The following is a 12,890-nucleotide window of genomic DNA, read 5'->3' as shown; positions in this document are numbered from 1 at the left end:
ATATAAGTTTTTATTGTCTGGCATCTTTCTTTTTTTTTTTTTAATTTTTTAATGTTTATTTTTTATTTGTTTTTGAGAGAGAGAAAGAGAGAACATGCACCAATGCGGGGAGGCAGAGAGAGAGGGAGACACAGAATCTGAAGCAGGTTCCAGGCTCTGAGCTGTGAGCACAGAGCCTGATGCAGGGCTTGAACATACAGACTGTGAGATCATGACCTGAGCTGAAGTTGGACGCTTAACTGACTGAGCCACCCGGGCACCCCTGGCAGCTCTGTTTAACATAGTATCTGTGAAATTCATCCATGTTGTTGCAATTGACAGTAGCCTGTTTCTCCTTACTGTTTCATCATACTCCATTCAGTGAGTTTGGAGTAATTCATCAACGTATCCATTCTACTGTTGGTAGTCATCTGGCTTGTTTCAGATTTGGGCCATTGAATAAAGCTGTATGGACATTCTTATATACACCTTCTAGTGAAAATAAACATTCTATTTCTGTTGGGTATATATACAGGAGTGGAGTTTCTGAATCATGGCACATGTATATTTAGCTTTAGATGCTACTACCAGGCAGTTTTCCATAGAGGTTATACCAGTTTATTTCCTACTAGCATTATGGCAGCTCCATCAACATTTGGTAATGTTGGCATTTTTTAAAAGTTTATTTATTTATTTTGAATGAGACAGAGCGCAAGTGGGGTAGGGGCAGAGAGAAGGAGAATTCCAAGCAGGCTCCACACAGTCAACATAGAGCCTGATGCCAGGCTCGAGAACTCAGGTAACTGTGAGATCGTGACCTGAGCCAAAATCAAGAGTCAGACGTTTAACTGACTAAGCCATCCAGACACCCCTGGTAATGTTAGTCTTTTTAATTTTGGCTATTCTGGTGCATACGTAGTGGGCTCGAGTTCTAGGATCGTTGGATGTCCACTAATGCCCAAGTTCTATATCCTTTCCCATAAACAGGGTATCAGTATCTGAAGTCAGATGTAGTCTTATTGAAGCAAGGAGAACCATGGATGGAGGGGGGAGAAATCTCAAATTGGGCCTATCCAGGTAAGTGAGAACCTGGTATATGGGAAACAGGGATGTAAGATTAGTATTGATTAGTGAGACATTTATCTTTGAAATATTTTTTAGGAAATCATTCTTTTAAGGCCATAGAGGTCTCAAAATGGCCAAAGACTGTTGGTGTGAGATAGTCAAATACCTAAATAACACTTCTACATATCAAACACCCACGCAATCCATTTTCTTTGCTTAACTTTTAGAGAGAGAGGTAACCCCCTTATCTGTTCTTTGTATCTTATTTATGCCCATATCATTTAGGACATTCTTAATTAGTTAACCTCTCTTTGGCTAACATCTACAGCACCCTATTCTTCCAAAATGGGCTTATACTCTGCCCATTACACATTTACCCAGACTTAGATATGCCCTCTATCAAAGTAACTTACCAAATGATATTCATATCCTTTTTAATTACCTTGTTTTATTCATCTTCCTTTTAGTGTCATATGTCTTGATATTATAACGTCCTGTTTTGTGTTTTTTCAGTTTTCAGATACTCCAGTAATATAAATATTCTTCCTTTGTCAGTCTTCTTTTTCTACTTTCTTTGTGACCATTTTCACTTGATTCTTTATGTCATTTTTATTATCTTGGTTGTTTTCCTATCTTTTTTCAGTGCTTCTTATTAAATTCTTCTTACCTCCCTGCCCACACCTTGTAATTTAATCTTTCATTTTCCCCCTGAGTTTAACCAATTCTTTTTCATCTCTCCATTTTTTGTTTGTTTACTTCTTTGTTTTTTTAAATAAGTTCTGCTTCATGGTGGTTTTCCAGGTCCTCAGATGCTTGTTTGAATATATTCTGTTTGGAGTTCAGACAATATTTTCTTCTGGTTCATGGCTAGTTATTTTTGTGTTTTGCAGGGGACAGTTTCCTCTCTTGATATCTGCACAAATTTATTTCCTGATTTTCTGTAGTAGTTCTCTATGGACTGTACTTTTATTCTGTTCATTTTATTACATCACAGTGTTTTGGTAAGATTTCTAAATTTTATGGAGTTCTTTTCTGTTAGTATAGTAGGGTCTTTTCCCCTCCTTCCTTTATTCTGGGATTGGAGAAGAGTTTTGGCTTTTCTGGTTTTGTGGTTTTCTTTGTCTTCCAGGACCCATATTTTCCTTTTCTTTCTTTCCTCATTACCACCACCCAGTTATGAGCAAGTATGTCTTCCTTGTTTTTTGCCTTCTTTCTCCCTCTGAAACTGTCTGTTTTTCTACCTCAGAACCATCCCCTTTAAATAGACCCTGTCCTATTCCATGCATTTTTATGTCATCTGCCTCTTTAAGATGCATATATGTGGAAATCCCTATCCTGTAGTTGTGCTCTAATATGCTTGGTTACTTATAAAATACTTATAACTGTTTTTATGTTTAGTGTGGATTTAATTTTTCTGCTGGTCACTTCTGCTCATTCTCAGTCCTCTTTGCTAGCATCCTTCCTTTGTCTTTCCTGAAATGATTTTTGGATTTGCCTCTGTTCTTCACAGAGCCTTGTGGTGTATTGGGGCTGGTGCCATGTGGGAACTGTGACACTGAGTTCATCAACTCTTCTTTTTCCATTGCATCTTGCTAACTTCTTTTTTTTATGCCTGTTTATTCTTCTATCTTTGAATTTTAAGCTTACCTTTATTTCAAAACTGACTGTACTCATTATCAGATTTCTATCTATTTCTATTAAAACAAAGAATGTTATTTTTTATTTTTGTGTTTTGTATTTTTCAAAGCTCAGGAATGAAGTAAGATCACTTACACTTGGGCTTTTTTCAGACTTTGAAACTGGAATGAAAGAATTAACACAGAAGAGCATTTCTGAAGAAGTGGTACTCTATAACATGATTGTATACTCAACCTTTGAAGACTGGAAACTTGAAGATGAGATAAATCACCAGGAAAACCAGGACAATTTTTTGAACCAAGTTGCATTCATTAACAATAAGCCCCTGACTGAGGAGATAGATTGTGAATGTAACAGTGCACTGGGGAAAGGAATTCATCTGAACAGAACATCTAGTGAACACAACAGAGCCTTCATGCAAAAGCCACACCTTTTTGCACAGCCGAAAATTCTAACCAGTGAGAAATCATATAAATGTGTTCAGTGTGGAAAAGCCTTCAGTGGAAAGTCGGGACTTATTGTACATCAGAGAATTCATACTGGAGAGAAACCATACAAATGTAATGAATGTGAAAAAGCCTTTATTCAGAAGTCACAACTCACTGTACATCAGAGAACTCATACAGGAGAGAAACCCTATGAATGTAATGAATGTGGGAAAGCATTCATCCAGAAGTCAAACCTCATTATTCATCAGAGGATTCACACAGGGGAAAAACCATATGAATGCAATGAATGTGGGAAAGCTTTCATCAAGAAATCAACACTTAGTGTTCATCAAAGAGCTCATACTGGGGAGAAACCATATGAATGTAGTGACTGTGGGAAAGCCTTCATCTGGCAGTCACAGCTCATTGTACATCAGAGAATTCATACTGGGGAGAAACCCCATGGATGTAATGAATGTGGAAAAGCCTTCAACAGGAAGTCAGAACTAAGTGTACATCACAGAATTCACACTGGAGAGAAACCCTTTGAGTGTAATGAATGTAAAAAAGCCTTCATTCAAAAGTCAGATCTCATTGTACATCAGAGAACTCACACTGGGGACAAAAGGTATCAATGCAATGATTGTGGGAAAGCCTTCATCCGGAGCTCACAGTTCATTGAACATCAGAGAATTCATACTGGGGAGAAACCCTATGAATGCAGTGAATGCAGAAAAGCTTTTATCCAGAAATCACAACTCATTGTGCATCAAAGAATCCATACTGGGATGAAGCCATATGAATGCATTGAGTGTGGAAAAGCCTTTAGTAAGAAGTCACACCTCACTGTGCATCATAGAATACATACTGGAGAAAAACCCTATGCATGTAGTAATTGTAGAAAAGCTTTCAGCAAGAAATCTACTCTCATTGTTCATCAGAGAATTCATATTGAACACAAATCCTTTTAATGGAATGAGAAAACTTTGATTCAGCGATCAAAGTTTCATCACACATCCTAGAATTCATTAAGCCTAAAAATTCTATGAATGTACTAAACTTGAGGACCCTTCAACAATAGCTCCCAAACTATTAAGCACCAAAAATAAATACCAAGAAGCAACTTTGAGAAATCATGTTTCCAAAAAAAAATTACATTGGACATCTTGGTTCAGGCCTGATAGTAAAAGTTTTTTTTTAAGTATGATAGAAAAATCTCAACCACATGTGATTGACTTGTTCACTGTGTAGTACAAGTTTTTTTAAATGAGTGAGTATAGTTGGCATTTGAGCAACATGGGTTAGGGGCACCATTGCCCTATGCAGTTGAAAATTCATGTGTAACTTAACTCTCCAAAAACTTAACTAATAAATAGCCTCCTACTATTGACTGGAAACCTTACTGGTAACATAACCATTGATTAACACGTTTTTATATTATATGTATCATATATTGTATTCTTACAATTAAGTAAGCTATAAAAAGAAAATGTTATTAAAAAGTCATAAGGGGGTGCCAATGGGGCTCAGTCAGTGGAGCATGCGACTCTTAATCTTGGGGTTGTGAGTTAGAGCCCCACATTAGATGTAGAGATTATTTAAAAATCTTTTTAAAAAGTCATAAGGAAGAGAAAATACATGTATAGTATTGTACTGTATTTATAAAAAAAATCCAAGGACCCTCATAGTTCAAACCTGTATTGTTGAAGGGCCACCTTCAAATTGATTAATCAGGACAACGAAATGACAACTATATGTGATTATCCTACAAATCATGTAGGAATGGTGTACATAACCCAAATTATCTGTCATTTGGAAGTGGCTATGGATATTCATTCCTGCTTTACTTTCCACACTAAATGACACCATTTTCCCCACATCTTAAAAAATGTAAAAGGATACATTGTAACTAAATTACAACTAGCTCTTCCCCCCACTCTTTCTTGATGTGTATAGAATTACGAGAAGATGAAACCAGTGTATTTATAAAGACATCAAAAGTTTGGTGTCTTTGATACTTTTATACTTTTGAAAATATTGCTTGATGTAAAGCATTCAGAAGTAAGAAATACATCAAACAACAGACAAAGCAAGTAGTGGATGTAGACAATGTTGGCATACTCAACATATGACAAAAATTGTTCTACACAAAGGAATTCCTCCTGTTCATAGCCCTTTTTCAGCTCATGGTATTTACATGCATACTCTTATGCATATCTTGAGATCTTTATATCCTTGTGATTATCAGAAGTGAATTTTTTAAAAGCCTTCTAGATTGGATATTTCTACCACACTTTCTGCTAAGTAATTTTACATGTACTTTCTCATTTAATCCTTTCAACAAATGCATGAAACTGAGATTATCACCATTTTATAGGTGAGGCAAGCCTAGAGAAGTTTCTTGACCTGGCTAAACCCATGTGGCTAATAAGTGGAAGGTTGGGATTCAGATCAACCTCTCAGCCTCCACACAATTCTGTCCCACTGGAGACATGGAGGAGTTGGTGTCATGTCACTTCAGCTCGACAGAATTTAAATGAACTTGACATAATATGGTATTCTGTATCCTGTCCCTACATTATGCTAAATAAATTAACAAGAAACATGCATTTTAAAAACTGTTTATTTATTTTGACAGAGAGAGAGAGCAAGCAGGGGAGGGGCAGAGAGAGAATCCCAAGCAGGCTTTGCACTGACGGTACAGAGCTTGACACGGGGCTCAAACCCACAAACCTTGAGATCATGACCTAAGTTGAAATCAAGAGTTAGACACTTAACTGACTGAGCCACCCAGTTGCTCCAAGAAACATGCATTTTGAAGGGACTATTAAATTGTAGTTTCTTATATGTAGAAGCTCTTGGAGATACATTTTGAGGGGTATCTATTTTGCTGCCCTATACGTTTTCTTGTGACCAGCCTGAACATAGAAATAATACTATTATTTTATAGTTTGTTTGCAAATTAAGTCTTTGTTTTGTTGAGTTGTCATTTTATCACAAATAACTTTTCTTAGAAATTCTATTATCCAAGGCATCCTTTCCTTTTAGTTTTTATTATTTTATTTTATTTTTAAGTGTTTTATTTATCTTTGAGAGATAAAGCACACATAGGGAAGGGGCAGAGACAGAAGGGGACAGAGGATCCGAAGCAGGCTCTGCACTGAGAGCAGTGAGCCAGATGCAGGGCTTGAGCTCACAAACCATGAGATCATGACCTGAGCCGAAGTAGGGCGCTCAACCAGCTGAGCCACCCAAGCACCCTGGCATTCTTTCCTTTTAAAGAACAATAACTTCATATAAGTTGTAAATATTGTTGTCAAGTAATATTATGAAAAGAGAGGTTCATATCAAAAACCTTTCAGCCTTTCCCTAAAATGAAGGTGAAGCTGATATTGAGCTTGATCCTAAGTTTTTGTTTCGTTTTGTCAGAGAGAGAGAGAGAGAGAGAGAGAGAGAGAGAGAGAGAACATATGTGGAAGCTGGGTAGGAGCAGAGGAGGAAGGAGAATCTGAAGCAGGCTCCACAGCCAGCACAGAGCCTGATGTGAGGCTCCATCTCATGACTGATATCATGACCTGAGCTGAAATCAAGAGTCGGATACTTAACCAACTGAGCCACCCAGGCTCCCTGATCCTAAATTTTTATCAAATATTTTTTCTTAGATTTTAAATTAAAAGTAATATTTTAAAATAGGAAGTGTCAATAATAGTCATGATTTTTACTGTAGATTTTAACTTTGCAATAATGGTTTTAAACTAATAAGTGAATTGCAGTCATGTAATTCTTTATTAGTCATTTTTTATTAGTCACTTTTGAAGATAAATACCAGGGGTGCCTGGGTGGTTCAGTTGGTTGAGTGTCCAACTTCGACTCAGGTCATGATCTTCACAGTTTGTGAGTTCAAGCCCTGCATCAGGCTCTGTGCTGACAGCTCAGAGCCTGGAGCCTGCTTCGAATTCTCTCTCTCTCTCCCTCTCTGCTCCTCCCCCACTCATGCTCTCTCTGTCTCTCCTTCAAAAATTAAATAATTAAGTAATTAATTAATTTAAAAAAAGAATATTGAAGATAAATACTGAGTTGGGATGTAAATGTATGAAATTAATTTTCTAAACAAATATCAGGAACTAAAATATTCACATGTATCTTGCCCTTCAATGTTTGCATCTTGGAAACTATATGATAATGCCACTTATGCAGTTATGCCAATCATTTATGGAATTCCTCTCTCTTAGAACTTCTCTCAGATCCAGCTTGCCTGTTAGGCCTCATATGGAACTATGTAGTATTTTCAGAGACCCTTCATTCATTAGAATACATTGTTTTTCTAGCCCTTCTCCCTCCTCACTATCATCCCATTAATTCTGTATATGACTTCAGCAAGAAGAAAGCTTGTGCCCCTTCTATAGGCATTTCAAGTCTCAGACCCTTAGAAGATTCAGTATCTCTATTTTCAATGTCTTGTCTTCTATTTAATGGTTTCCTTTACATAGCTACCATCACCATGAGCATAAAATAGGTAGGAAATTCTTACAGTTTTTTTTTAACTTTCCTCCTGTATTTTGACATCTGAGCCTATTGTATTCTCTTTAAATGGATACTTCATACTGCCTCCTTTCTACTCCAGTAGTATTACTAATAGGTATTTTTTGGGCACTATGAATTAGGTACTAGTGTCTTCAACAACTGGAATTTAAGGGATTACACAGGACACCACGATTCATACCCAGGGACTCTGAAACATTATACTGTACATAAACTCACAGATATTTCAGAGTTTCCAGGCAGAGTTAAAAGTTGAAACAAATGGGAGCACCTGGGTAGCTCAGTTGGTTAAGTGTCCGATTCTTGATTTTGGCTCAGGTCATGATCTGGAGTTGTAAGATTGGGACCCACATTAGGCTCCATGCGGAGCCCCCTTAAGATTCTCTCTCACTCTCCCTTTGCCCCTCTCTGCCACTTGAGCTTGCTCTCTCTCTCAAAAAAAAAATTAAACAAATGGAACTACTCTAGTAATGCTGAAAATATGGTTTAAAATGGTTTGCAAATTAAAGAATTGCAATGTTTACATGCTTGCTGTTGAGATTTACTTGAAGCTATGTATGCTGATGGTCACCCAAATGCTTAGATACTATGTTTATTTCAACTTCAAAATGTTGTCACAGTTGCACACTTCACAGTCGAATCTCCCATATTTTAGACATTCTTAGAGTATAACAGATCAAAATGGTATTATGCAAGTGTGTGAGTGGGTATGGTTAGGATGGGAGGGAGGCACACCATGGGTTTTTTCTGAAAAGGTGGAGAAAATCAAATTTCCATTTGTTAGCCTAAGTAGAGATGAATCACAAGAAAAAATAAAAAAAGTTAAATGATATTGAAATGAAAATAAAATATATCAAAGTATTGGAAATGCCACTAAACCAGAGCTTGGAGTAAAATTTATAGTGTCAAATGTTTTACTAGAAAAGAAGAAATGTGTAAAATTAATTAGTCAAGCTTCCTTCTTATGAAGATATGAACAAATGAAACCCCAAATACTGTTAATTTTCCAAATTATTTTGGCTCTTGCATTTCCATCTCTGTTTTACACTTTTGTGTGTTTTCTAACCCATTAAAAATATAAAAATACAGTCAATTTTATTTCTTGACTTTTTAAAATTTCATGACATTTTTCATGTTAACCCAATCTTATATTCCTGAGGTAAACCCTACTTGTTCATGACATATTATTTTTATATATTGCTGTGTAGCTCACTTCTCTCAAGTAGTCTGATTGGAGTAGTCTAAACTCTGGCTTCCCTCATGTCTGATCTCTTTCTCCTCAACTTAGTGAACCCCTGGGCTCTCTTTAAGATATTCCTCCCTGAGGATTTATCCTGGAGGCAATCATAGAGGTCACTTTATTTTTCTCTTAAGGATCACAGTTCTGTGCTGTTATTCAGCGTCTGGAAACCATTGTTCTGTGTTTTGTCCGGTTTCCTATTTTATTCTATCGTGGATGGTAGTAGAATTCTTACCTCTACCTCAACCCCATAGGTTTAAAAAAAATAGTTATCACATTTATTTTCAACTTCATCTGAAATTGCAAATGCAAAAAATAGCCCAAAACTTATTGGCAAAGAACATTCACAGAAGAATTTTCCTATCTGATAAACCTATTTTAAAATTTAAAATAAGTAAAGTACTATGGTATGGGCACAGAAATAGCTCAACGGTAAAAAAATGGGGGCTAAAAATTATATATGTAATATATATAGATATAGACTTGGCATTTCAAATCCTAATCCATAAAAGTGGGATTGATAGATTTGAACAAATAAGCAAAAATACTGTATTTACAGATAGAAAAACAAGACTGGTAGGGACTGTTGTTCTGCATACAACAGAAAAGATATTAATGTTCAGAATATAGCTAAGTTCCTATCAGTAAGACAGATAAAGATAACCTATACAGAAGAAAACTTTCCTTGGGCACCTGGGTGACTTAGTTGGTTAAGCAACAGACTTTTGGTTTCTGCTCAGGTCAACGATTTCATGGTTTGTGAGATCAAGCCCCGCGTGGGGCTCTGCACTGACAGCAAGGAACCTGCTTAGGATTCTCTCTCTCCTCTCTCTCTCTCCCTCCCCTGCTTGTGCACGTACTTGCACACACACTCTCTCATAGTAAACCTTAAAAAAAAAAAGGAGTGCCTAGGTAGCTCAGTCGATTAAGCATCTGACTTCAGCTCTAGTCATGATTTCTTTTTACAGATTGTGAGTTCGAGCCCCATGTGCGGCTCTGTGCTGACAGCTCAGAGCCTGGAGCCTGGTTTGGATTCTGTGTCTCCCTCTCTCTCTGCCCCTTCCTGGCTTGTGCTCTGTCTCTCCCTTGCTCTCAAAAATAAATATGAAAAAAATTTTTTGTGTGTGTATGTAGTTTTATGGGTTTAAAAAAATGTTTTTAAAAATGTTTTTATTTATTTTTGAGAGAGAGAGATAGATCATGAGCAGTGGAGGGGCAGAGAGAGAGAGGGAGACCAAGAATCTGAAGCAGGCTCCAAGCTCTGAGCTGTCATCACAGAACCTGACACAGGGCTTGAACTCATGAACCGTGCGATCATGATCTGAGCTGAAGTCAGAAGCTTAACCAACTGAACCAACTGTCCCATACTTTTATGGTTTTATTAATACAATTATGACGTGCACATAAGGTGTCTATTCATTTTCTTCACTGTGCAGCCTGGCCTTCAGCTGGGCTGCTTTTCCACAATGGCTTTGTGGTTCTTGGGGGGAGGTATTGTGATCAATCTCTGCACAGCAAGATTTGTTGCACATTAGCAGCACTTCGAGCTCCTTGACGTTGTGGACCAGGAACTCCTGGAAGCCACTGGGCAGCATGTGCTTTGTTTTCTTGTTGCTCCCATAACCAGTGTTGGGCATCAAGACCTGGTCCTTGAATCTTTTGCACACCCTATTGTCAGTGCCTCTGGGTTTCTGCCAGTTGTGCTTAATTTTGACATACTGGTCTGACTGGTCCAGGATGAACTTCTTGGTCTTCTTTTGAATGATTTTGGGCTTCATCAGAGGTCTAAGGGTGGCTATGATGTGGATGGCTGCCACCTCCACAAGTATCGCTGAGGAAGAGGGAAAAGAAAAAATTTCAAATGATGAAATATGTAATCAATGAAATGAACATGTAAATGATACCTAACTTTACTAATCAGGTAAAGTAAAATCAAGAAAACATCAAATAGGCAAAAGTAATTTTTATTTATTTAAAAACAGTTTTTACGTTTATTTATTTTTGAGACAGAGCACAAGTGAGGGAGGGGCAGAGAGACAATGAGACACAGAATCCAAAGCAGGCTCCAGGCTCTGAGCTGTCAGCACAGAGCCCGACGTGGGTCTTGAACCCACAAACTGTGAGATGACCTGAGCTGAAGCTCAGACACTTAACCAACTGAGCCACTCAGGTGCCCCTTAAAGTAATTTTTAAAGTTAATATATAAGGCAGATTCCAGTCAGGAAAATAGAACCTATACTAGGTAGTTGAATAAAGGGACTTTAATACAGGGAAGTTGTTGCAAAGGTATAAGGACACCTAAAAATGCAAAAAGGGGACAGTGAGACACGAGAGAGTGACAACAATAGCTTCCAGAGGCTGTATGTTTGTTGCTCCCAAAATTCATATGTTGAGACCTAATCCTCAAAGTCATGGTATTTGGTTTTAGACTTTCCAGACTTCAGAACTCTGAGAAATTTCTATTGTTTACAAGCCGCCCAGTCTAGGGCATGTGTCCTGTGATAGCAGCCCAAATGGACTAAGATACATGCACTGCTGGTGAAAGAATAAATTATTATAGCTTTATAGAAAGATAGTTTCATGATATCTAAAATTTATTTAATCCTCTGTGATTTTGTCCTAATCAAATAAGGGTGTGGAGAAAGATTTAGCTATAAGCATATTTATTTCATATTTTCTTATAATAGGAAAAATTGGAAATTATATGCTACCACTCAAATATTTAGACTCAGTTTGACAGAAAGTTGTGCTAACGTTAATGTAGAATAATATTTAAAGACATGAAGGAATGTTTACAAGAAATTAAATTTTAAAAGCACTTTCAAGGCACCTGGTCGGCTCAGTCAGTTAAGCATCTGACTCTTGATTTCGGCTCAGGTCATGATCCTAGGGTTGTGGGATCAAGCCCCACCTCAGGCTCAGTGCTGAGTGTGGAGCCTGCTTGGGATTCTCTCTCCCTCTGCCCCCTTCCCCCTCTCACGCTTGCCCTCTCTCTCAAAATAAATAAATAAACCTTTAAATAAGTAAAAGCAGTTTCATTGTATGTTTGTATGTATGTATGTATGTATGTATGTATGTATTTTAAGGTTTATTTACTTATTTTGAGAGAGAGGGAGACAGAGAATTTCAAGCAGGCTCCTGGTTGTCAGAGCAGAGCCCAGTTTGGGCCTCTAACTCACTGTGAGATAATGACCACAGCCAAAACCAAGAGTCAGAGGCTTAACCCACTGAGCCACCCAGGCGCCCCATGTTGCTCTATTTTTAATTTCAGAAGTATCTACAGTACACACTTAACAAGTAAATATGTATTTACATATATGTAACACATATACAGTGCAGGTAATATTTAAATATATAATAGTGGGCTTTTACCTGATTTTAATCTTTTTTCCTTATCTCTATTCTCTACAACCCACTATATTCCTTGTATAGAAAAAAGTAAGGTATGCACATTCCCTTTCAATTAAAGTTATTTATTGGGCTCTACTCAAGAAGAGATGTGGAGGAGGACACAATTTACAAGGATTCATCAAAGCACTGTTTTGAGTGCCATTAAAATGAACATAACCTAAACACGTAACAGACAAAAAAGCTAGACAATATATTACAAGAAAAGTAGTTTTACCTTTTTCTTGCCTGCAATCATTCTTTCTCTTTTCATACCCCGCGCCCTCCCAACACATGAAGAATGGGGCTGTCTGTATTTTTAGAATACTATACGCACACCACGGTGTCAACAGGGATTGTCCCTTTGTTAAGGAATTCCATCTAGTTTGTGGGGGGTTTTTTACAGTCCCTTTCGCTTGTTGAATAAAACGTTATTACTATAATGTATAGGCGTTCCTTTTGTGTAAAGGTTAACGAAAAATCTGCATGCCTTTGGATTCATACTAGTCTACAATGAAAGAAGAAGCTTATCCTCTCCTCTTCTCTTTTTATGTGAATAACGAAGGAAAACTAGTCCCACTCCCAAGGCGCCACGAGATAGAAAGTCAACC

The 12,890-nt window shown here is 37.4% G+C and overlaps 2 protein-coding genes across 8 annotated transcripts in view; one reads left to right on the top strand and one right to left on the bottom strand.

Annotated features, from left to right (window-relative positions):
- Window positions 1–4,606, top strand: part of ZFP37 (ZFP37 zinc finger protein) — a 45,869-nt gene extending 41,263 nt beyond the window's left edge. For 3 of the 7 annotated variants that reach the window (XM_042963975.1, XM_042963974.1, XM_042963976.1), the window contains exons 6-7: window positions 967–1,056; window positions 2,835–4,606. In XM_042963975.1, the coding sequence (XP_042819909.1) occupies window positions 967–1,056; window positions 2,835–4,081 (1,337 nt within the window). In that variant the 3' untranslated portion in view covers window positions 4,082–4,606. Of the gene's footprint in view, window positions 1–966; window positions 1,057–2,796 lie in introns of all 7 variants that reach the window. The other 4 variants (XM_042963977.1, XM_042963979.1, XM_042963978.1 and 1 more) reach the window with 3 other exon arrangements.
- A 5,649-nt stretch (window positions 4,607–10,255) lies between these two features.
- Window positions 10,256–12,811, bottom strand: LOC107180757 (60S ribosomal protein L32-like). Its single transcript, XM_042963981.1, has 2 exons — window positions 12,518–12,811; window positions 10,256–10,723 (listed from the first exon to the last, which is right to left on the bottom strand). The coding sequence occupies exons 1-2, from the start codon at window positions 12,573–12,575 to the stop codon at window positions 10,305–10,307; spliced, it is 477 nt and encodes a 158-aa protein (XP_042819915.1). The 5' UTR covers window positions 12,576–12,811; the 3' UTR covers window positions 10,256–10,304.
- Window positions 12,812–12,890: the final 79 nt, after the last annotated feature.

The sequence above is a fragment of the Panthera tigris genome, chromosome D4, assembly GCF_018350195.1.
Source record: "Panthera tigris isolate Pti1 chromosome D4, P.tigris_Pti1_mat1.1, whole genome shotgun sequence".
In the NCBI taxonomy this organism is placed as follows: domain Eukaryota; kingdom Metazoa; phylum Chordata; class Mammalia; order Carnivora; family Felidae; genus Panthera; species Panthera tigris.
The sequence above is the reverse complement of the archived record's forward strand: the minus strand, read 5'-3'. Positions and strand labels throughout refer to the sequence as shown.

Bases quoted from the DNA above. Each gene is read 5' to 3' on its own strand.
- LOC107180757 (XM_042963981.1), bottom strand. From the start codon at position 12,575: ATGTGTTGGGAGGGCGCGGGGTATGAAAAGAGAAAGAATGATTGCAGG. The intron at 10,724-12,517 runs GTAAAACTACTT...CCTCTTCCTCAG, and splicing joins TGATTGCAGGCAAGAAAAAG to CGATACTTGTGGAGGTGGCA.